Source organism: Stegodyphus dumicola, chromosome 2 (assembly GCF_044657685.1).
Source record: "Stegodyphus dumicola isolate Sdum_Otavi_A_Nest chromosome 2, ASM4465768v1".
In the NCBI taxonomy this organism is placed as follows: Eukaryota; Metazoa; Arthropoda; class Arachnida; order Araneae; family Eresidae; genus Stegodyphus; species Stegodyphus dumicola.
Genome location: NC_140769.1, coordinates 79044395 through 79070127, shown reverse-complemented (window position 1 = coordinate 79070127; position 25733 = coordinate 79044395). Strand labels below are relative to the sequence as shown.

Here is a 25733-nt window from a genome sequence, read left to right as displayed (position 1 = left end):
GAACTAAATCCACAAATTATCTTTTTTTCCCTCATTTTAGAATAAAATTAATTGTTCTCTTTCATTTAATAATAGTTTTATCTTTAATATGGCACTCACTGGAAAGTGTCATGAACCCATGAAATTTCATTACATTTTTCAATGTCCTTGGAAAAATTTTCACCAAACCTATTTTTAACTATATCTTTCATAACAAAGTATAAGGCTTCACCTATAGAATAGCCTCCTCTTTGCAATGCATAGACATACACTTTTTAGTTATGGAACCTACATTAGAAACCTGTAGTTGATTTTTTACAACACATAATGAAAAAATTCAACAGGTTTATGATTTACATGTTTCATTTCTAAGTGCTAGTTCAATTTTGCAGGTTTCATACACTTGTTTGCAAATACTTTGTAACATACAACATAGACACTGATGTTTTGGTTTACTCTCCTAGCCACATCAAATAAACCTCAATTCAAATAGCTCATTATATTTTTGAAAGTATATTTACTTGGAACAACTATGAGTGATATGTTTCTTTAATGGCACTAGCATCATGGATATTGATATTATGATCACATACAGATTTTGACTATTAACATTAAATGTGAGATATCATTGCATTTTTTTCCTTCCAAAGATACAGTTCGAACCAGTTTTCTACTATGTAACAGAGGAAACGACTATTGTTTATCAAATAAGAATTTAAAATGACTGCAAAACTACTGAACTATCAGACATGCAACAAATCAACAATACATATATAATTTAATATACATTACTTGCGACTGAGTACAAAAAATAGAAATACGAAAGTCTTTTATTGAACTTCTGGATCTCATTCATACAGATTTTAAAACAGGCAGTCAAAAATATCTCCTATCGTTATCTCGCAAAATACAAATGAAGAACATGATGCAGAAATATGATTGATTTTCAACAAAGTGCAGTTTATTGATGTCTCATTGGTTTACAAATACACCACCAAATAGGCAACAAAAAAGAAGGCTAGGACTAAAGTGGAAAGTTTGTGGGCAAGGTAACCAGTAGATTTCAATTAAATGTTAGTTTGGGGAAGAGAAAAGGTGACAGGAGACTGTCATTTGTAATTCCAAACTTTTAAGATTTTTTAGCTATAGGGTGTTGTATACAGTTAATTTGAATTTTAGTTTTTGCCTTTTTTGGAAACCTAGAATGACCATTTAGGGAAGGTTTTTAAGGACCACAGATTAAGAAAGTAAGAGTATTACGGTGGAAAATCGTCAAAGTACCCTATCAGTTGTACATTTTTACAACAATTTTAACATAAATAGTCCTGAAATTCTAATCATTTGCATGTTATGTTTCATGGTCTCCAGCTTAAGTTTTTTTTATGTGTGTGTACATTTATATGACAGCTTTCAAAAGAGGCATTTTGACATCCACAGCAAAGGCATCAACCTAATTAAACAACAAGGGACTTTTCTATTCCTAAAGAAATAATTTTAAAATATAAAACAATTACAATTCTAAAACTTACCTCTTTTTGATATAATGGATTCCTTTAACATGCTCTAATTATATAGCTTTGAAAATTATAAGAAGAAATAATTAATTACCATCATCTAAGCTAAGAGCAATTGTGTATTTTTATGTGTTCATGAAGTGACAGCTACAAGGTAATGAAATATACAACAAACCCTTGCTGAACTTGGAACATGATTTTGTGTATACCTGCTTTTTGACTCCATTTAATTTTTTCAACGTGAGAATTTCAACTATGTGTGGCATGTTACAGAGTATTCGCCATGTTGCAACAGCCCTCTTTATTGATTGATTTGCAAATTCATTTATCATATTTATTTCAATATGTAAAACATAAGCTTTAAAGTTCTCCTAATTTTAGATAATGCTTCAGGACACTGTCAAAGCCCTCACAATATTTCATCCAAATGTAGAGTTTTTATTCCTTTTACCAAACATCACTTCCTTAATCCAACAAATGGATCAAGGAATCATAAAAAAAATTCCAGGTATGTTGTCAGGCACATTACAATATCTACAAATAAGATGAAGGAAAGCACAACACACCATGGGCATTTTGGAAGCAACTGAATAGAACTGTGAAGAATTTTCAGACTTGGAAGAAGAAATCTAAGAATTAGTCAAGAATGACAGTTGTAAAATCACAAATGAAGAATTGGATGTTCTTATTACACCAGCAGATGGTGAAAACAGTGATAGTGAAGAAAATAAAGAGCCTTTAATGAGTGCCCCAGATATTGGGCCGGGCAAAAATAACCAGCTATTTAAAAAAAATAACTGTCATGTATCTAACAGTAAAAACAGCAGTAAAAGAAATCCTTTCAATTATCATTTTCCCTCTTTATTTACAATAGTATATAGTTTTATATAAATTATACATACTTCTGAATCCAGACTATAACTAATTCTTTTTTTTTTTTTCCCTATAGAAACTTAACTTTGCAGAACATGATTTTCCTGCCCGTGCAGCGTGTTAATGACATAGCCTCTATGTTCAGCAAGGGTTTACTGTATTTACACACACTATGTTATGAGTTTGCATCATATCCAGCAAGTTTTCATCAAAAAAGATTACTAAATAAAATATTATTAATTTTGCATTATGTTTTTAAATATTAAGGGAAATATACTTACTTTTAAACAAAGTATTCATAACGTGATTTTCATGAAAGAGGAATATTTTCAAAAATCAATTAATTTACTGAAGGAATCTAACTATATGTAGAAGATTTTATGTAAAAGAACTAAAATAAGTAGTTTTGTCAACATTATTCAATTCCTTGAAATTAAGTTATATCAGCATTTCTCAAACTATGTGCTTAGCCATGAGGTTTCACAGAAAAAAAAAAAAAAAAGAATTTTCATGTTTTTGTAGTGGTAAAAACTACACATTATATATCATCAGCTATTTATTACTACTATTTCCACTAGCTGACTCAGTAGTTAGTGATAGTGACTGCTGTATTGAAATGTTTGGGTTTGAGAAGGCATGGATATTTGTAAGAGAATACTGTCAGTGCAGCATGAGGGTGGTACTCAAAATATATAGCGAGCTAAAAGTCCTCTCAAGAGGTTGAGGTGCTCTTCCCCACGGTTTTTCCCTTAAAACTAGGATGGGACTATACCTATACAACCAATGGTCAATTTCTAATGTTCCCACTTTTGTATTATTCCAATTATAGTTTTGAAGTTAATCACTATCCTAATACTTTTATGTAAAATTAATTTTATTTTAAATATTTTCCTTACAAATTTAAAAAAGGGAAATGGACATTCTCCAATTACATATTTTTTGTCGTGAAACCGATTAATACAGAATGTCTACGACAGGTTATGATAAATGGAAATACCACATATTAACGTGAAAACTTTCATTAATGGCAAAAAACAACCTTTTGTATATAATACCACCTGAATTATATTAAAAATAGCATTATACAAGTTCAACATGCTAATAGTAGTAATATACTTTTCTTCATAGAACAAGATGTGTTGTAAGATTCTTCATTTCCTTTTTTCCGTATATCGAATCTTGGTCGCCCTTATTGTTGTTGCTCACTGTTACTCCCTAAGCTTCAAATCATTCAGTGTTGCTGGAATTGCTATCAGTGTCATCTGCTAGAGCTTCCAAGATGTACCTATTTTCACTGTTGAGTTTGCCTTCTCACATGCTGTGATCCTCAGAACCATCAAGAGCATTCATTTTCTTGAAGCTGTTCACTATTACTGCTCCATCATCGAAATTGAACTCAAAATCCATCAAATCAAATCTTGCACCCAAAACCCACGAATAAATCAACTAGTAAGATGAAAACAATCACTGCATGGAAAAATTCATTTTAAAATTTAGGGAAGCTCGCTTTTTTAACACTTTCAAGAACCAAAAAAAGATGTGACTATAAAAATTTTTAGAACTTTGTGCCAAGATGCTACAAAGAAAAATGCTTAAGTAAGGTGTAATTTGCTTGCAATAGTTCTGTTAGTATCAGTACCTACTTTTTATTGTAAAATCAAATTTTAAAACTACAAAGTTTTAATTAGAATATAAATTGTCTGAAGCTATTAAATTATAAGCCGTTCTTAAATAGAATCAATAAATTTGAAGAAATCAAAATATAACATAAAACTCTTAAAATAACTTGAAAGTCATATTTGCAAAGATTGTTTCCTTACAAGAAAATTTATACAATTCATATGATTTTTTTAATTACATGGAAGATTAAAAATGAAATAAAATGTTCTAGGTATGCAAACTAAAACCATATTTATATTTAGTAAAAGAGTTTTCTCAAATGACCTGTGAACTTCATCAGCTGGAGTGGAATGAATAGCTCAATTAAATTGACGACCAGCTGAAGAAGCAAACGGGTCATTTAAGAAACTTACCCATGTTATTAATGTTTAAATGTGGTTTCAGGATGTGAACCTAGAACATTTTTAACTTCATTCCAACTTAAGTCTTCAATACAGAAAACCTTTTATTTTATTTATTAAGTAATATTTATCTGCTACTTTTATGCAATGTTATAAATTTTTATGTATAAACATTTTGTCCCCTTTTTTAGGATTTCTAGCTCAATACATAATGGAGAAACCATTAGATGTATGCATTAGATGTGGGATATACGCTGCTACTGAAGTAATTAAGCAGTCCGGATGTACTTTACCAGAAAAGTCAAATTTTATAGAATAATAATAACATATTTCCTAAGCAGGACCATATGAGATTATAACAGAAACTTGATTTAAATCAAAATGATTTTCTTTTTTGGGCTTTAATATTTTGTATACATGTATTCTTTATTTAAAATGCATTATTTTTTATGATTATTATTTATAGATACTAGGTGAAGTATTTGTACAAGTTTTTTCATAATAAAAATTGCTTTCATGAGCAGCTGTTATAATTTAAACAGATCATTTTAAATATTTAATCCAAAAAAGTATAAAATTTATATCATGTACTTAGTTTAGAGATTAAGATAATGTTCTCAAATTAAAAGTTAAAATTTATAAAACAATATAAGTGAAATACATGCACTAAAAATTGCTTCTTTGCAAAATTCTAAATTTCACCATTATGTGCTTGATAATAAATTCATTATCAAATATTCAAATATTGTGGATCCACTGTGTGCATGATCTTACTTGTGAAACTCATGCAAAGGATGGAATCATTTGACAAGGGCTAGGTATACACATATCTTACAAGGATTCATAAGAATCAATGTACAGTTGAATTCTAATTTCATGAAGACATATTTGACAAATTTTTTTATTATTATTATTATTTTATTTTTTTGCATACAAGTTAAGCAATCTGTATCAAGTTTCCTGAATCACAGCCCTTCATATGGGAATAATTCAGTTATTTTAAATCATTTTAATGATTCAGAATCAAAATCTTGAAATAAAGCACTGAAACTCAATATTCTTGGTATCATGAATTGTCACAAATTCAAGAAATGAAAAGTAATTTACATAAAAAATGAAATTTAATTATGAATCAGAATTGAATGCAATCTGATGAAAGTTTCTATCTAACCCAATTCAAAATTATGTGTTCAATGATATCAATTTATCAACTTTTGGAGTACAATGAAGAAAGTAATGTTACGCTGAGAATGTGGAGAAAAATAACAAATTGTACTGCAACTGCACTTCCCCCTCCCAGAGATAGACTTGAATCAAATATGAAATAGAAGATCAAATTATTTATAAAACAGTTTAGATAGTAAAATAATTCGAATATGAATTTTTTTTTTCTCCTAAACACAAATTTAATATATAAAACAAATTTTCAGAAATTGTGATTAAATTTTATATACATAATGTCTTTCATTTACACATTTCAATGAGATTTTTGTTTCATTCCATATTTACAGGTCTGTTTTAAGTGTCACCCTATTTAACATTATTACCAATGCCAATGATTAATTAAATCTAGATTTAACTGTACATAAAAACATTACTAATTATAATTAAATTACCCACTACCACATTACAAATAAGTTGCAGCTTAACATCCTTCATCACCTATCACCCATGTCATGGGGAACTACAACTGCAAAGTAAAATATTTGATATGATGCTGCAAAAACTTGATAATTAATTTGTTTTCATACATCGGGATTTTTTCATTTGATAAAAAATAATATCCGCTGTAAAGATCAGAAACACAGATGTTAAGGAAAAGTGAATATCTAAAAGAGACTGCTACAAATTTTCCCTAAAGGGATAATACTGCTGTATAGCTAACTGTTGAGACAGCTGACCTAGCAAAAGCAAGAGCACCATGATCCTTAAACACATAAAAGAAAGAAGTTGAAGTCCGTTAAGCAGAGCAATTACGCAGAGCTTAAGCATACCTTGTAGTTTCTCATGACAAAATTAGATTTCTTCAAAAATGCTTTATTGAATGTCAAAGAGTTTAGTGTTTCATACTTAATCTTCTCTTAAAATATTGGATTTTCCCCCTATCAAATTTTCACTTTCATCAATAGCTTATTTTCTGAATGTAATTGATGCGCCCATCTCTAGATTATTAGATGATATACTTCACAGGAATAATCATTTACAATGAAATACGACAAATTTTGAAATGAAGTCCAGTTTTACTGTTTTAGGTTACAAAATAGAAATAAACTTTTTCAAAGGTTTAAAAACAGGATGTTAAAAAATATTCATATCTGAAATAATACAAATGATTCAGAGAAACCATGTGTTTGAAGCTATAAATAGCAAGCACTGCCTCAGCATAGGAAGCTAAATGGTAGTCATTCGTGATCCACAGGATTAACATCCGAGTAATGCTGCAGATTTAAGAACAGCACAATTCAAGCACTTTGGTACTTTTTCTTTGAATAAGAATTGTTAATTCAAAGAAAAAGTACCAAAGTGACTTAGGCTGACTTTTCATTCTGTTCTGAAACAGTTTGATTCATATTTTGTTGTTTTGCTTTGTAAAAAAATACTTGAAATACAAAGGTATCATTTCTAGATAAGTGTTTTGAAATGTTTATATTGTAGATATCAGAAGCAATCAGATTGTTCAAAATTCGTATTATTATTCATTAAAGATGGGTCAACAAATTGTTTATATGAAGTGGAAAAAAGAAAAATTATTAAAGAAGTGACAACTGGCAAGGTTACCTGCTATGAAATTTGACTAATCTAATGAAATGCTTAATATTCATAAAATGAATGATGCTTATAACAAACAAATATAATGTGTCCAAAACACAAGGTTCTTACACAAAATTCCAGACTTTAAATTTATCATTTTAAATTTAGTAAAATGACAAATAGGAATTATAAAATATTATTAATATTTGTTTAAGGAAAAGGTATTTTGCATAAAGAAAAGATTTTCTGAATCACCATCACAAGAAATTAAAGTACGACTCAAAGCCAAAATCGCAATATATTTTGGATTTAGAGTTACACTATAGGCATTCGCAGGTCCATTGATTGATGATTGAGGCACTGTCACTACGATCTTCATTTAATATTTTTGTTCAAATTCCATTCATACAAAAATTTCGTCTTTCTTGTGATATCCAAAAATCTTCAAATTTTCGTGGCTCTCATCATCATCAAGAAATTTAGTTGCTGGCTACGAATTACACTAACTTTTTAAAAGTACACTGTATATAAAAATTAAAAAAAAAAAAAATCTATACATTATGGAGTTGTCTGATGGAGACAAAAATTGGTGGATAGGAAGATTATGTACAGAATAGCAAATCATCAAAATTTCAGAACAGTTGAATGATTTATTTCGGAGTTATATAGTTACAAAGTAACGAGCTCAATAAAGCGTTGACCCAGCTCTAGCCTTGATGCAAGCTGCCACACGGCATGGCATACACTGATAAAGCTTCCAGATGGTCTCCTGCAGTATTTTTTGCCAAATTTCCTCCAACTGTCGGGCTAGGTCATCAACATTCGCTTTATAAGAAACTTCAACTTTATAAAAAATGTCAAAACAAATGCTACCCATTTATCATAATGTTTGTGTTTTAATTCTTCCATACAGCTTGTCTTGTATGGTTAGAAGCAGAGAACTTTCTACAAGATTTTCCATACCGTCAAAAGATTTAAATCCAACCCAAGGCACTGCTTTTGCAAGTAATGGTCCATGGGTGCCACCATTGATTGCAAATGTGTTATGTTATCAGTAACTGTCCTTTTGACACCGATTTCTACTCTCTACAACATCAAATTACTAAATTTTTCTTTAAACTTTTGAATCATACCTCTTAGTGCATTAACTGATAGAAGTACTTTATGTAAATTGTTACAGCTTCTAAACTTATGAAAAGAAGCAGTTACATTCAATTGGTGAAGATAAAATAACTTTCACAAGTAATGTGCACTGAGATGAAGTGACATGTCTAATGAACACAGCTAATATTTAAAAGAAAGTACTTTGGTGTTTTTCCCTTATCTTTACTATGTGAATTACTGGCACTGCTGTCATTTATGAACTACATAAGTAAGGAATTTTATTTAAGTTTCATGCAAATTTTCAGCCGTATACACTATAACAGCATCAAATTTCCCCTTACTAATGATTTTTGAACATTTTTTTTTTTCTACTGAATCTTTTTCCCATGTCACCATTAGTCCATCTGACAGACTGTGCTACAAACAGCTCCGAGTAATGTTAGTTAAGGAGGAGGGGACCTGTATGCAAACATAACTTAAAAAAAAAAAAAAAAAAAAAAAAAAAAAAAACCAGATTTATTAAAACATATGACTTGATCTAGAATCAGACTTGTTTGTGATAAATGCTTCTTTTGTGAAGCATGCAAAAGCAATAAATAATATATATAGCAACTGACAATTCAAATTACTAATAGGAAAGTTTTTCTGGCACTAAAACTCTTTCCTATAGACCATATTCAAAAAACAATAACTGCCACTCAACAATTTATTTAGTGACAATAATGCAATAATGAATAAGTGTAATATCACAATATGCACATCAGATTTTCACTTGTTTTATGTTATTATGATTAACCGGCATACCAACAGTTCAGTTTTATGCGAAAAAAGGATGTAAATCAACTGCTATTTCTCTGTTTTCTTGTGCATATTGAAAACATGACTACAATTTGTACCAGCCAGAATAAGCATGCAATGGAATATTTTTTTAAGGTATAGGATCCCTGCTTAAAAAAAAAATGTATGATAAACATCATATGAAACTTTATTTCAAGATGAATAAACAATAGTGTTGCAATATGAAGAGCTGTGATCCATTCAACTAGGAAAATTATATGAAAACTTCAAAATTACTGAATGAAGAGCAATCTGTTCCTTCAAACTTCTGCCAGAATAAAAGGTGTAAGTTTAGCAGTTTCTCCACTAACTTTCATAACTGATAAAAAGGATGTAAGTACCATTTCTCTTGTTCACATAGATTGTTTTATTTTTAACCTTTTATTTCCAATAGAATAAATTTATTTACAGGAGACAAAAAAGCTGAATTATTAATATTTTATAAATATAATAATTACTTTAAAATGAATACTTTTACCAAAAACACTTTTTCAAAGGCATGTGTACTGTCATTAGCGGTTGAAATTTTCAACTTTTATTTTACTTGCTGATATAATTTCTTTGCATATTAAATTCCAATTAAAAATTTAGTAAAATTACTTACTTTTTAAGATCCACTTCTTAACATATTGTTACTAAATATACAGACAAGGTAAGATGGCTTCGCAAAGCAGTTTTAGGGTTGCCATAAAACAACAAAGAAGGCAGGATTGCCACATTTGGCGATATGCTGTGGACGGATAAAGAACCTTCTGGAACGAATTCTTACTGGTTTAGCCCACAATGTTCTTGAACACAAGCCGAAAGCTATATAAATCCTGCTAGTCTGCAGTCAGGAAGTGTGCCTCGTCTAGCAAGCTGATAGTCATTGAGCGAGTGTCTCAAAGTCTAGCATCGAGAGTGTTTAGTGTATCGCAAGTTAGTGCATCGTCGAGAAAGTGTGTTGACCTCTGGGAACGACTGAACCGAAGAGTCAGGAGCTGTGCTCTGTGTCCTCGAGTGCATTGCGAATTATAGCGCGGAGAGTTTCAAGAGTACGTGGAGTTCCGAGAATGATCGAGCAGATTCAGAAGCTATACTCTGGTGCTTTGCAGTGAAGCTGTCTCCACCATTATAGCATGATAACCTGAAGGCTGTATCACTGATTGTTCCAGCATGTTTATAGTAGATCTTCGATGACTATAAAAGTGTTTTGTAGGTTTCTGATTAATATTGATAAATAAAGTGTGTTTTGATACTTCATCTAGTGTCGTCGTTATTCACTCCAAATCTACGAACGTGAAGGAATAAAATAATGTAACAACTGGTGTCAGAAAAAAAAAAACGCAACAACTGGTGTCAGAAGTGGGATTTGTGAGTGAATGCCAGTGACTCGCCTGCAGAGGAAAGCCATGGTGGAGGAAACGAAGACTTTGATGGACTTCTTGGCTGAGATGAAAGCCGAACTGAAAAAGTTAAAAGCTGGATATAAAGAGATGTCAGCTGAGATCAAAGCCAGACTGAAAGAGATGAAAGCCGGACTGGAAGGGAAGAAAACTCAACGAGAAGAAATAAATGTCGGCCAAGAAAAGGTGCGAGAGCAACTCCGACAGGTGAAAGGGTAGCTTACATAAGAAACTGGAGCCATAAAAAATTATGTAGAAAAGAGAGAAGTGGCATCTGAAGAATCAAAGGATGAAGAAATGAAGGAAGTAGCTAATGAACTACCTGAGAAAGATCAAGAAATGATGGATGAAACATCTAACGGTATTAAAGGAAAACATGAAGAAATAAAAGACGAGAAAGAAGCTTTTGATTCACAAGTGCCTGAAGTGGAAGAAAGTGAAAATGCAACTGTTAAGTTCGTCAAATCTGATAGTGAAATTACGAAGTTGCAGGCAGTAAGTGTTGAACCATCTGAAAGTGCATGTGATGCAGAGATGGGAGATGCTAAGATGCAGCTTAAGCAGTGTGCTCCAGTATTGCAAGAAAATTTACCCACTTCACAAACTGGGCATGTGCTTCATAGTGCAGGTTTTGCAAACAAGGACTTGATTCTCAACCTGGATACTTCCGCTTGTAAAGGATCGGATTCTATTCATGACCTTGGTGCAAACATCGGAACTGGCTTTCAGGAAATAGAGGTAAATAAGCATGTACCATCTGCTAAAAATGCCGAGGTGAACTATAAGCATACTGAAAATGAACTACAGAGTGGTGAATAAACTGCTTCAGATTTTCCTGTGGATGAAAAGTATGAAAGAACTGAATCTTCATACTGTGATCTGAAAAACAGGAATACACCTAAGAATTGCAGTGGAAAAGTGTCTGACCCGGGTATCACTTGATGAAAAGACTGACTGAAATTCATTATGAACTTTAATTTGTATAATTTAAAACTGTTATGTGCTTCATCTGTGTATATAACTTGTACATAGTGTAAATGCTTGTTCCTTTAGTTATTTTATTTGTTTGTTCTATTGCCTTTTGTTTGTATCAAATTATGCTTCTGACCAAGGATTGTACTGCCTGGGATGTGCAGCCCTTGGGAGGGGGTAGTGTTACTAAATGTACAGGTGCGGTAAGATGGCTTCCCCGCAAAGCAGTTTTAATTCTTACCGGTTTAGCCCAGAATGTTCTCGAACACAAGCCGAAAGCTATATAAACCCTGCTAGTCCGGAGTCGGGGAATGTGCCTCATCTAGTGAGCTCATAGTCAAGTCATTGAGCGAGTGTCTTTAAGTCTAGCGCTGAGTGCATCGAGAGAGTGTTTAGTGTATTGCGAGTTAGTGCATCTTCGAGAGAGTGTGTCAAGCCCCGGGAATAACTAAACCGAAGGGTCGGGAGCTGTACTCTGTGTGTCGTAGAGTGCATCGCGAGTCGTAGTGTGGAGAGTTTCAAGAGTACGTGGAGTTCCGAGAACGACTGAGCAGAGTCGGAAGCTGTACTCTGGTGCTTTGCAGTGAAGCTGTCTCCACCGTTATAGCCTGACAACTTGACGGCTGTGTCGCTGATTGTTCCAGCATGTTTATAGTAGATCTTCGACGACTGTAAAAGTGTTTTGGAGCTTCCTGATTAATACTGGTAAATAAAGTGTGTTTTGATACTTCATCAAGTGCCATTGTTATTCACTCCAAATCTACGAACCCCGTACCAATGTGAAGGAAAAAATAACGTAACAACTGGTGTCAGGGAAAAAAAACACATCTACAAAAGTTAGCTACCATTCTAAGATACAGTATTAATAAGATATGTCAGACTTACTACATCATTAAAACTTTATATTATCATTCATAGTTAAAAGAAAAATATAGCACTTACTTCAGTTCTTCACTGCATTTATGTATTGTGGAAATTTGAATATCAGTATAATAATATCTGCAACTATGAACCATAATGTTCATTTCCTAATTTCTGGATTATTTGTCAAACACCATATACAATGGAGTAAGAATGCAATAAAGTACCGACGTTGGAACAGATGTATATATAGGTAAGTAAGTAAGTATTTTAGTACATTTATATACACTAATTAAAGCTCCAATTTTGACATAAATGCTAAAAATAAGATTATCTATGCATTTAAGAAGTTATCCTGTTAATACAAAAATATATATTATAGTAATTATGCATCAATTACTGAATGACTACATTAGCACTGAAGTATTTTTTAGATTTTTTTTTTTAATATATAATTTTTATATATATATATATATATATATATATTCTTGTTTACAGATTAACATCTGAAATACTTAAAATGGCTTTTAAATTGCAACTCAGTGTTTACAATTATATACTGTTACCTTAATAATAGATGATGGTTGGATTTCCAGGAACATACTCACAAGTTTTTTCATTTCTGTTTGAATTTCCTAGATAAACTGATAGTTAATCACTGCTTCATTTCAAGAGTTTGGATAATGTACTTTAATATAATAGACATTCTTCCAATTTACTTACCTCCTACATCAATTTAATCAAAGAATTTAAATAAGGAAATGTACATGTATAATGAAAGCTAATTTTTTAAAAATTCTTACATAATTTAATTGTATAAATGATATATACATGATATATACATAAATAGTTAAAATCAAGAATCTTGTTCACATTCTTCACCTGAAAAAACAGAATCGTTACTTTCATCACTACTATAGGCTTCATCTTCAGATTTTAGAGCAGCAAGGAAACCATTTACAGCAATTAAAGTTCTATCCATTTCCTTTTTGTCTTCAGCTTTTCCTTCGTTTTTCTAGAACATCAATAAAGCACAAGCATCCTGTTTTAGCATTTCATTTATATAAAAACATGAATGATAATTATAAGCATATTCTTCATTAAAATCTACCTACATTTTTTCTACTTCTCTTAGCCTATAAATGCATTTATGAGGAAAATTTCTTCAACACAATTAGGTATAAAAATAATCATTAAATTCATTACACATACAAAAGAAAAATGCATTAATACCTTTTCATTTTAAAATTTTTGTTTCCTTTTACATCATTTGGTGTATTTTTTGTATTCCAAACAAAAAGAAGTAATAAAAAAACAGAGACTAAAATAATTTTATATTTTTTATAAAAAATTATAAATTATAATAAATAAAAATTTATAAATAAATCCCTTATAATTGTGCAAAACATATTTTACTTTTTCTACTTAAAATTTGTTTCAATTAAAGCAAATGTTCTGAATCATCCATGCTTTAAAATAATGTCAACATAAATATTAAAACTTTTTCTTTCACTCAAAGCTAATATATCAAGTAGGAAGAGTATAAAGCATTGGTAGGAATAATTAATAGCTGATTTGCTATATAAGTGAATGCTTAAAGTACATAAAAAATGTTAACTTATACACTTATCCCCTGTTTTCTGCAGTATTTTTCATACATTTGCATCTTGTGTATCCAAAAATTGTACAATGTAATGCAATGGAAGTTAAAAGAAACCACACAATACACAACATGCACTTCTTTCTCTGTCACACTTTCTCTTTTGTTACACTTGTTGCCTTCTACGCGGCAATATAAGTTATGTACAGCGTATTGGTTCTGCACAACTTCAAAGTTATGTACAGCGCATTGTTTCTGCGCAATTTTAGTTAGTTAAGATTCGAACTTCTAGCGTAGCATACATGTTTTGATCCCGTATGGTCGGGAATTTATCATTTTCGATTTAGAATTTTTAGTTATAATACAGTCCACGAAATAAAATTGTTGTTGTTGTTGTTGTAAAGTTGTTTTTAGTATACAGTCTAACCAGCGACCTCAAAACATTGGTCATCCTCGAGACGAAGCTAATTAGAATAAAAAATGGCTAATGAAGACATAACTACGTTGAACAGAAAACGTGGCGGCATTAAAACTCAAATAAGGAAATTAAAGTCGTCTGTCAGTGGGAAAACTGATGGTTTTGGTTTCGAACAAATAGAAGTATTGCAAGAAAAAGTTCACAAATTAAATAAACAAATTGATGAACTTCGCTTAGATTATTACAAAGTGTGCAAAGATGAAGAAATATCAGACATCGAAGCTACTTTTGAAGAAATCGAGATGGATATTACCAATGTTCAGGTAAGCCTGAAATGTCTTTATACTTCTTTATATAGTAAGACTGCAAATAATAGTATCCCAGAAACAAGAAGTAATTCATTGAATTATAAATTGCCTGAAATAACATTACCTAAATTTTCTGGCAATTTCGAAGACTGGAATTTATTTAAAAACCAATTTGTAGCTTTAATTTCATCTAATAGACAATTAACAGATTCTCAGAAATTGTTTTATTTACAATCTTGTTTAATTGGTGATGCAAAGCAGATACAAACAATAGATGATACATTTTCTTCCTTATTTAAGGCACTTGAAGAAAGATGATAATAAGAGACTGGTTGTAAATTCTCATATCAATGAATTACTTTCTATTGAAAAAAATAGTTCCTGAAAATCCTAAAGATTTACGCTCATTAATTGATAAAGTTCAGAAACATTTAAGAGCATTAAAAGTTATGGAATTAAATATGGATAAATTAAGCGAAGCTTTGCTGATTAATATTGTTCTCAATAAAATAGATAAAGAATCGCGTAAGCAATTTGAAATGTTAAATAGTAATGATTTATGTGAATGGAATTCTTTCATGACATCTCTTCAAAAGCGATGCCAGATGTTAGAAAGTATGCAAAACAAAACAAAACATTCCTCCAAATAAGGTTCGATCGTTAATGACAAAAACGAATAATAATAAATTTATGTGTCCAGTTTGCAAAGATAATCACGCAATTTTTAAATGCGAAACATTTCTAGCATTAAATCCCATGGAACGATAGGAAATGGTTAAAAAGCTTTCTTTGTGCATTAATTGTTTACATTCAAATCATAAAGTAACTTCCTGTCAGTCTAAACATTTTTGTTCGGTTTGCAAAATTCACTTCTTCATCGGAATGACGGATCCATGTCGTCTGCAACAAGTGGGGGAAAGCAAAGTGAAACTATGCCCCCCCAGAGAACCGCAAAAATGAGGCTGTTTTGAATAGCCATAAATCAACAGAAAAAGCCTTATCGGCATGTCTTTTTTCGAAAAATAAAACTGTTCTCCTTTCAACTGTGATTGTTTGGGTTAGAAATATTTATGGCCAATTCGTTAAAGCAAGAACAGTTCTCGATTCAGGCTCAATGTCAAATTTTTTTACAAGTGAATTCTGTGAGCGTGCAAATTAAAAAAACAAAAGAATAAATATTCCCGTTTCTAGTTTAAATGGGCAAATTTCAAACATTATATCTCATACTTTTGCTTCTATTTTTAATGGAAATAACTCGTTTTCTGCTTCATTAAATTTTTTAGTTGTAAATAAAATCACAGATTTAGTACCTTCTACAAAATTAAATATTGAAAATATAGATATTCCTGATACATCAAGTTTGGCTGATCCAGAATTTGCAACTCCATCTAGTATAGATCTGCTTTTAGGAGCAGAAATATTTTATGACATTTTTATTAATGGCCAAGTTAAATCTTCTACGAAATCACTCGTTTTCAGAAATTCTGTGTTTGGTTATATAGCTACTGGTTCTTTGAAAACATCCTTTGAAAATTGTCAGAATTATTGTGGACTTGTCGGTATTGTTGATAATATTGATAGATTAGTAGAAAAATTTTGGTTAGTGGAAAATATTGGTGAAGAAAAGCCAATTCTTAGCCAAGAAGAATTCTGTGAACAACATTTCAAAGACACTTACAGATGAAATGAAGATAGCAGATTTATCGTAAAAATGCCTATGAAAGACGAACAATTAGGAGATTCAAAACAGCCAACATTAGACTCAATCAATTAGTTAAACGTCTTAATAAAATCGCTACATTGCAACATTTATATCAAGATTTCATAACAGAATATGAAAATTTGGACCATATGGAAAGAGTCGATGATAATTCAAAACCGGAACTTGAATATTACCTCCCCCATCATGGAGTATATAGACCAGAGAAGTCAAGTACAAAATTAAGAGTTGTGTTTAATGCTAGTGCCCCAAGCTCAAATGGATTAAGTTTGAATGATTTACCTTTAGCGAGAGCAGTCCAAGAAGATACTTTTGATATTCTTGTGAGATTTAGAAAACATCAAGTTGCAGTTATTGCGGATATACAAAAAATGTACTGGCAAATTTTGGTTGATGAATCCCAAAGAGACTTACTTCGAATCTTATGGAAGAGAAACCTTAGCGACTCACCTGTGACATATAGACTTAAAACGGTGACTTATGGTACTAAAAGTGCTCGATTTTTAGCCATTAGATGCATAAAGCAAGTTGCATATGATGAAATCCATAAATATCCTGAAGCTGCCTTGTCAGACTGTTATGTTGATAATGTCATCTCTGGTTCATCAAACTTAGACTCAGCAAGGGAATTGAAAAATCAGCTTATACAGCTTTATCATAGTTGTGGAATGACTTTGCACAAATGGAACACTAATTCTCCTGAACTGTTGGACAGCCCTTCTACAAGCTCTGAGCTTTCATTCTCCTCCAAAAGTGATAATGTGGTTAAAGCTTTGGGCATTACATGGAATTCTCAGAAGGATGAATTCAGCTTTAAAGTCTCAATCGAGGAGAAATCATCATATACTAAAAGAGACATTTTATCGACAATTGCCAAACTTTATGATCCTTTAGGGCTGATTGGTCCAGTAATCACCAAAGCCAAGATATTTTTACAGAAATTATGGGTTCAAAAACTGAGTTGGAATGAACCACTTTTTGCAACTATTGCTCACGAATGGCAACAGATAGTTTCAAATTTAAAGACTGTGGAAAACATAAAAATTAATCATTGCATCCTCTCCAATCATCCAAGCAAGATTTCACTCATTGGATATGCAGATGCTTCGGAAGCCGCTTATGGTGCCATTGTCTACTTAATTTGTGTCGATGAAGATCACGGCTCGTCATCTCATCTACTAGCCAGCAAAACTCGTGTGGCTCCATTGAAAACTTTATCTATTCCAAGATTGGAACTGTGTGCATGTTTGTTATTGGCTCATCTGATTTCGAAAGTTAGCAACGCATTGAAGATGCATTTAAATGACATCATTCTGTGCACTGATTCAACGATAGCACTGTCATGGTTGAAGACTTCTCCTCATCTTTTGAAGACCTTTGTTGCAAATAGAGTCTCCAAAATCCAAAGACTAGTAGAGCCGCAACATTGGAAGCACGTATCATTAGCAAATAATCCGGCAGATCTGATTTTTCGTGGTGCTTATCCTCATGAACTTGTGACATCTTCCATGTGGTGGAATGGTCCTGAACGGAACGAACTTAGTGATGCTTCTTTATTTCAACTTGACAAGACTCTCATAGATTCTCCTGCTTATCAGGATGAACTTAAAAAACCTTTAGATGTTACCGTAATTTCTGGAAGAAAGGCCGCGTCAGCGTAAATGCCGCACTCGAGAAAAATGGCAGGAAAAAAACTAATATTACACAGAAACGCCGCATCAGCGTAAACGCCGCAATAGATTAAATTGCGCGTGACATCGTCGTGGGCCGTATAGATGCAAAAACTCAACCTAAGTCCTGATATATGACATACCAGTTAAGAAAAATGCATGAAATGAAACCATAACTCAAAAATAAATTAAAGGTAAGAAATGTATAGCTTCTGTGCCGTTTAGAGACATTTTCAAAAATTTTTCGCTCCCTTCTTACTTAAAAACTATCCAACAAGTACTTGTACCCAAACTGATGGGATCTGTATTTGGCAGAATGCCAAGAAAAATCCATTCATGCTGAAGGGGAAATACGTCAGAGTTCGTTATTGCGAGGCAGGTGGATTCGTGTCCGCCTTTGAAAAAAATTGCAGAAAAGGCAGGGGTGGGGAGAGGATGGGTCCTGGAAGATTCATCGAATGGCAGAGGAGAGAGACTATTCAAACTGATGAGAATGTTGATTTGAAAGGGGGAAGAATGTTATTGTTCTGAGATCTCGTTTAGGGTGAATAAGGCATGTAGGTCCGTTCAAGGGAAAGAATGTAAACAAAATAACATTCGCAAAAAGCAACTGAGTGGTCTTTTGTGTGGGAACAGCACCAGTCTATGCACAATGACAAGGCCATCCAAACTATGTACAATGACCATCATAGGAAATATTTTATTTTTAGTGCACCTAAACGGTGCACCTGCTGAAAATTTAAGTTTTCAACACGTAAACGCCGCGGCGTTTCTTCCGGAAATTACGGTAATTTGAACTGCAATTTAAACTTGTTTTGGAATACCTTTTTTGAATTAACAAATAATTATGTTAAACTAATTAGAATTTTAAGTCTTATTTTCAGGTTTCTGTCCAATCTGAAAGGTCCAGTGAAGAAAACAGGCCCCATTAGTAGCACTGAATATCAAGATGCGGAAATGCACTTGATAAAAATGGTTCAGGTAATAGAATTTGCAGAGGAGATTAAATCACTTCAAGATCAGAGAGTAATCAAAAGTCAGGTAAAAACTTTAAATCCATTTTTAGATGGAAAAGATATATTACGTGTGGGCGGTCGCTTAACTTATGCCACAATTAATTATGATTCTAAACATCAAATTTTATTGCCAAAAAATCATAAGCTTACCAAGCTAATATTTATTCAATATCATTTGAAAAATTTTCATGCTGGTCCTCAAGCATTGTTACATTTTGTTAGGGAAAGTTTTGGCCCACTGGTGGCAAGGACTTAGCTAGAAAAACAGTTCAAGAATGCTTAATTTGTTTTCGTCATAAACCTATCATTTCAGACCAATTAATGGCCGATTTACCTCCAGAACGTGTAAATCCAAATCTAACCTTTCATAACACAGGGATAGATTTTGCAGGCCCTTTTCTAATCAAATACAGAAATCAAAGGAAAGGTAGTTTACATAAAGTTTATATAGCAATCTTTGTTTGCTTAGTTACAAAAGCGATTCATTTAGAAATAGTATTTGACTTAACATCTGAAGCCTTTATTGCATGTTTAAAACGATTTTTTTCGCGTAGAGGTAAAAGCTCATGTCTGTTTAGTGACAATGCAACTGACTTTGTAGGAGCTCACAAACAGTTAAAGAAACTTGCTTCTTTAGTTACTGTCCCTGATGAAGTTTTGGGTAAGTATTTGGCATCTGAAAATATCTCTTAGAAATTTATTCTTCCTCGTTCCCCCAATTTTGGTGGAATTTGGGAGGCGGGAATCAAATCTTTTAAATTTCATCTTAAAAGAACTATTTCCGATGCAAAACTAACATATGAAGAATTTTTAACCGTAATTGATCAAATTGAAGGAATACTAAATTCGAGACCTCTTTCTCCTTTATCATCTGAACCTTCAGATTACGAACCCTTGACGCCAGGTTACTTTTTAATAAGCAGACCCATAAACTCAATTGTAGAACCTAAAATTTTGGACTTGTCAGAAAGTAGATTGTCAAGATGGCAAAAATTAACTAAAATGATACAGATTATATGGAAACAATGGATAACTGACTATCTTAATCACTTGCAACAACGAAAGAAATGGTATTTTTCAAAGGACAATATAAAGAAAAATACAATGGTTATTATTAAAGATGATCAGTTACCTCCATTTAAATGGTTACTAGGAAGAATTGATCAGACAATTCCTGGTAAAGATGGTAAGATACGAGTAGCAGTCATTAACACAAAGTTTGGTCCAATTAAAAGGCCAATATCAAAAATTTGTTTATTGCCTATTGAAGATAACTTCAAGGATTAATTTCTATTGTTAATAAAATATACATTGTTCTTTATTATACTTATATTTTGGTAATTTTAATGAAAAATGTCAATTTTTTTTACTGTTTGAAATGTTGATATACTTACCATAATTATTGAAAAAATTTGCAAATGTTCAAACTTTATGGAATTTTTTGAATTGTTTATTTCATTCTGTAAATTATTTACTAACTTTTGTTAATTTGTCTTTTGTTAATGCTTAAAAAAAAAACTGAATAGCTGAATTGTTAGTTTTTGATATTGAATTGTATACTTAGATTTAGTTTGCATATCATAGATATTGCAACGTGGGGCGGTATGTTGCCTCCTACGCGGCAATATAAGTTATGTACAGCTTATTGGTTCTGCGCAACTTCAAAGTTATGTACAGCGCATTGTTTCTGCGCAATTTTAGTTTGTTAAGATTTGAACTTCTAGCGTAGCATACATGTTTTGATCCCGCATGGTCGGGAATTTATCATTTTCGATTTAGAATTTTTAGTTATGATACAGTCTACGAAATAAAATTGTTGTTGTTGTTGTTGTAAGTTGTTTTAGTATAGAATCTAACCAGCGACCTCAAAACAACACTCTAGTCCCTACTCATATGTGAAAAAGATGGCAATTTCATGTACATGAAGATTTTTGTGAAAAATTGCCTAAATAAATATTTTACATTAATTTTAACATCCAGTTAGAACACATTTTAAGTGCATTTAAGCTAGTATTTGTTTATGTTTATATCATTTTTCGGCTATATCTCTCTTAAGAGAACAATAGAAATCAGCGAAAACTGCTGCATTTCACTATATATTAATAGATATCTGTACAAATAATACTGAACAGTTTTAGTAATAAGTGCCCTATTACTAGAAATGAAATAAATGAAGGTGACAAAAGAATTGAAAGATATGTGTCAAAGCTAATTTTTTAAAATCTTTTTCAATCTTAATGAATTGTGCTTTTATATATTATGGCTTTACTAGTCAACCAAGATTCATTTTAGTTTCTGATTAACATTCTCATAGCTGTCATTTAGCATGAGTTTTCAAATGCTTGGATCAATAAACAATCCTTCTCTTGCTATCTGATACAGAAGGAAAGAAATCTTCGATTAATCTAAGCAGTAAAGTGCAGCTCCCAACTCAGTCAATCGCTCTCGAGGTATCTTTGAACTCAAGACACTACTACTAAATTTTACATATTCTCCCTGAACTCAATATACTCTATGTACAGGCAGGGTATATATCGCTTTTGACCATTTGAGAACATCCTCAGGAAAACCAGTAAGAATTTGTTCTCACTCCATCTATAGCATATCGCCAAATGAGCAATTTTGCTCCAAATCTGGCAACCCTGCATTTCTTTGGCACTTTCTGGCAACCCTACCCCTGCTTTGCGGGGAAGCTATCTTACCACTGCTGGGCATTTCATAACACTACCCCTCCCAAGGAATAAAGATAAAAATAAATATATATTACAGATTTTTGTGGCTATTTGGAAACCTTAGCAAACTTGATTATGAAACGTACAAAATAAACAAACTAAAAAGCAAGGATACACAAAATTACTTGGAAGTAGTTTGTTCATGGAAATTAGTTTTCTGTCTTATATTTTATGAATGCATTAAAATTCTGAAGCAAAGAAAGAAAATTTTCACATCCTAGAATAAGAACATAATTAAACACAGACCAAAAACAGAGTGTAAGTTAGATGTATTCAAAGGTATTTTCACTGACCTGCAATGATTTAAATTAAAGCAAAATTCAACAATACATAGATGTTGATTTTACAAAAATTTAAAAAAAAGAACTGTTCCTCAAAATTGCATATCCTATAAAATGAATCCAATGTCAATTCAATATGTTGAATTTCATCTTAATTTTAAACTAATGTAACTACGAGGGCTATCCAGAAAGTAGATTACGTTTTGGAATAAAAAAATAAACAAAGTATAGGAAACAAATTTTATTATATACAGATGAAAGCCACACTCAAATACTACTTTTCTACATAGTCACCATACAAATTAAGGCATTTATCGTAGCGATGTACGAGCTTGGAAATTCCTTCGTCGAAAAATTCGGCCGCCTGCGCCTTCAACCACTTCGTTACCTCTTCTTGCAGCTGTGCGTCGTCATCAAAACGCTGCATAGCCAGCCACTTCTTCATTGCTGGGAATAGGTGGAAGTCGCTCGGTGCCAGGTCGGGACTGTACGGCGGATGAGGAAACAACTCCCACTTAAAAGATTCAAGAACTTTACGAGTGACATTTGCCGTGTGGGGCCGGGCGTTGTCGTGAATCAACAAGATCTTAGAGCTCAACATTCCTCTGCGCTTGTTTTGAATTGCTCTTCTGAGTTTTTGGAAAGTTTGGCAATACCTTTGAGAGTTTATTGTAGTGCCTCTTTCCAGGAAGTCCACCAAAATTACACCTTTTCTGTCCCAAAAAACAGTCGCCATCATCTTCCTTGCCGACATTGTTTGCATGCATTTCTTGGGTTTTTGGGGAGAACTTGTGTGCCCCCACTGCATTGATTGCAATTTCGTTTCACAGTTCACATGTTTCACCCATGTTTCGTCACCAGTAACAATGCGATCGAGTAAAGAGTCACCATCTTTACTTTATCATTATTATGGTAAGCATCCAAAAAGTTCAACGCTGCAGCCATTCGCTGATTTTTGTGGTCCTCTGTCAAGATTTTTGGAATCCATCTTGCACAAAACTTGTGGTAACCAAGCTTTTCGCTGATGATTTCGTGCAACAAACTTCACGAAATTTGTGGAAAACTCAAAGAAAGTTCCATTATTGTGAAATTTCGATTTTCACGGACTTTAGCATCGACTTTTTCGAGAAGTTCGGCGGTCACTATGCTGGGTCTCCCACTTCGATCTTCGTCGTGAACATTGGTTCGGCCATTTTGAAATCTTATGACCCACTGACGCACTCCACCTTCAGTGATAATGTTGTCCCCATACACTTCACGAAGCTGCCGATAGATTTCTATCGGTTTACAGTTTTTTGCAGTCAGAAACCTTATTACTGAGCACACCTCGCAGCTCGCGGGATTTTCAATTAACGCAGACATTTCAAACCATCACAGTATCTGAACGGAGCACAGCACGAACCTCTCACTAGCACGGCTAGATGCAGACTGAGCTGCGCAACGCTCTGACCCCAAGATGGCCGCGCTAGCCCCGCCCCTAGCGGACACAGACGGAAATGTAATCTACTTCCTGGATGGCCCTCGTATTATCAATGCTCTATATAACAACATCAGCAAGTTATATTTAGTTTTACAAAAAATTAACAAAATTATTAACATACAAAACTTTAATAAAAGATATTTAACAGTATAACACACCAAAAAATTTTAACTTACATCCAGGCTCTTGACTTTACGTTTATTTCGTCTGAAATGATATTCCTGGGCTTTGGTCCTATAATAATTGATAACAAAACTGAGAAATTTAAAATTAAATTAAATAAGAAAAAAAAATAAGTGTATGCTTAATATAACAGCCATTATCTTAATTTACTTATTTCATACTTTATTTTCAGCCAACTAATTAAAAAAGGCATTATATTCCTCCCCCCCCCCAAAAAAAAGAAATATAATTATCATATCTTCACTGACTAAACCAGCATGCTTTATATTGAAATCACATACTAGATTTCTGTATTAATGTCAGTGATTTAATTAATTCCAAATTAAAATTGAGAATTAAGGGATTATTAAAGTTTAAAGTTAGAATTTTGGTTTACAAATTTTCTACGTATGTAACATAAAATTAATTAATTAGCTGATACAATATACTATAATATACACATCTACCTTATTAACATCTACCTTTCTAATAATAAATTCCTAATATTAAACATCTACCTTTCTAATAATAAATTGACAATAGCGAAATTTGAGCATGCTTCCCTCTTCATTCTAAAAGTAGCACAGCAATATTTTTTCCAGTACAATCTTTACTTCCTGTACTTCTGAAAAGTGATCTGTCATCTGATCTCTACTGAGCAATTATTCTAGGAATGTGATGAAATCTTAATCATTAATTAATCTTAATTATTAATGATCATCTGAGTACTAATTTGCTTAATGTAAACATTCTTATAAGGTAATGTGAAACATAATCATGCCTTGGTATAAAAGTCTACAGTGTCTTTTCTTTGCATGCTCTTTTTGTTTGCCTCTCTTTGAACTCTTCCGCTTCGCAACAGGAGCATGTTGTTGTCTTCAAAAAAAATTTTTTTTTCAAGACAATCCGAGATGTGAAACATTCTTTAAGAACAGGATGCTGTAACGCTGAGTGTGTTCAATTAAAGGAAATAATCAAATTTGACCACATCTGCAAATTTCTAGTTTATGCATCTATCTAACATGCCAAGTTATTATAACAAGCTTCCTCCAAGTTCTTACATACGCACACACAAGTGTGTGCGTGTGTATACGCAATATTAATAAATTAGTTAGTACTTTTACTATGTTTTAAGTATAGCTTAACATATAGCTTATTGTTAATTTTTACTTGTAAATAATCATATGTTGTATTTTTCTCTTTTAACACACTTCATTGCTACTAAATTTGCTTATGTTAAAGTTTTCACGGAACCACAGTATTTTAGCAACTTTTTAGCGTGCGTACTAAAATTTATCTTCTAATTTCCTTAATTTTGCAGCACAATGCACAAAATTGTTTAACACATAGGTCTTTGATCATTTGTTCTTTCTACTTTACTTTAAATTATATATATATATATATATATATATATATAAATTATATATATATATACACATGTAGAACGATTCTTGTTACATATATATCAAAAATATGCAAAGAAAAATACTAACTTTAATTTTCAGTAGTCCCTTCATTCTATTTTGATTTGGCTACTTCCCTTCTCCATCCTTTTCATATAATGGTAGTGAAGCAGATAATTCAAAACTGAAATTCAAAATTGTGAACTAAAACCGAATTCTTTTTTAACTTACTGGAACATGACATGTTTTCTTTCTGCTTCTGTTGCTAGCTAAACTTCTGCTCTATCTTCAAAATTATATTTTATAAATATACTGGTACTCATTTAGCTTTTCAGAAACAGCAACTGTTGCGCTCAGTTATTTATGCTGGCTTAAAAATGTGTGTCAACCAAAATAAAAAGGAATATTATTAATTCAGCAACTTCTTCATTCTGCACCTACAATGTATCATCATGACTAAGTATTTCTACAGAATGCTGCATTATTTGTCTTTTAAGACATTCTAAATCACAGCATATATGTGTGTGTGTGTATATACATATATATAAGTGTATATGTGTGTTCTTTTAACGTGTCCACTTATAACCCTTTCAAATATTTAAATTAACCCTAAATTTTTTTTTCTAATTATTTAAATCAGTCTTAA

The 25733-nt window shown here is 32.1% G+C and overlaps 2 protein-coding genes across 4 annotated transcripts in view; one reads left to right on the top strand and one right to left on the bottom strand.

Moving 5' to 3' along the window:
- Adk2 (Adenosine kinase 2) overlaps positions 1–4910 on the top strand; it is a 212525-nt gene extending 207615 nt beyond the window's left edge. Inside the window, exon 11 of one of the 2 annotated variants that reach the window (XM_085810799.1) lies at positions 4579–4910. In XM_085810799.1, the coding sequence (XP_085666925.1) occupies positions 4579–4706 (128 nt within the window). In that variant the 3' untranslated portion in view covers positions 4707–4910. Of the gene's footprint in view, positions 1–2442; positions 2614–4578 lie in introns of those variants that run through there. The other variant, XM_085810800.1, reaches the window with a different exon arrangement.
- The window catches only part of LOC118198867 (uncharacterized), a 120287-nt gene that overhangs the window by 11010 nt on the left and 83544 nt on the right, over positions 1–25733 (bottom strand). The window contains exons 5-6 of one of the 2 annotated variants that reach the window (XM_085810797.1): positions 23699–23756; positions 13185–13312 (exon numbers count right to left, since the gene is read on the bottom strand). In XM_085810797.1, coding sequence (XP_085666923.1) covers positions 13185–13312; positions 23699–23756 — 186 coding nt within the window. Of the gene's footprint in view, positions 1–13179; positions 13313–23698; positions 23757–25733 lie in introns of both variants that reach the window. The other variant, XM_085810798.1, reaches the window with a different exon arrangement.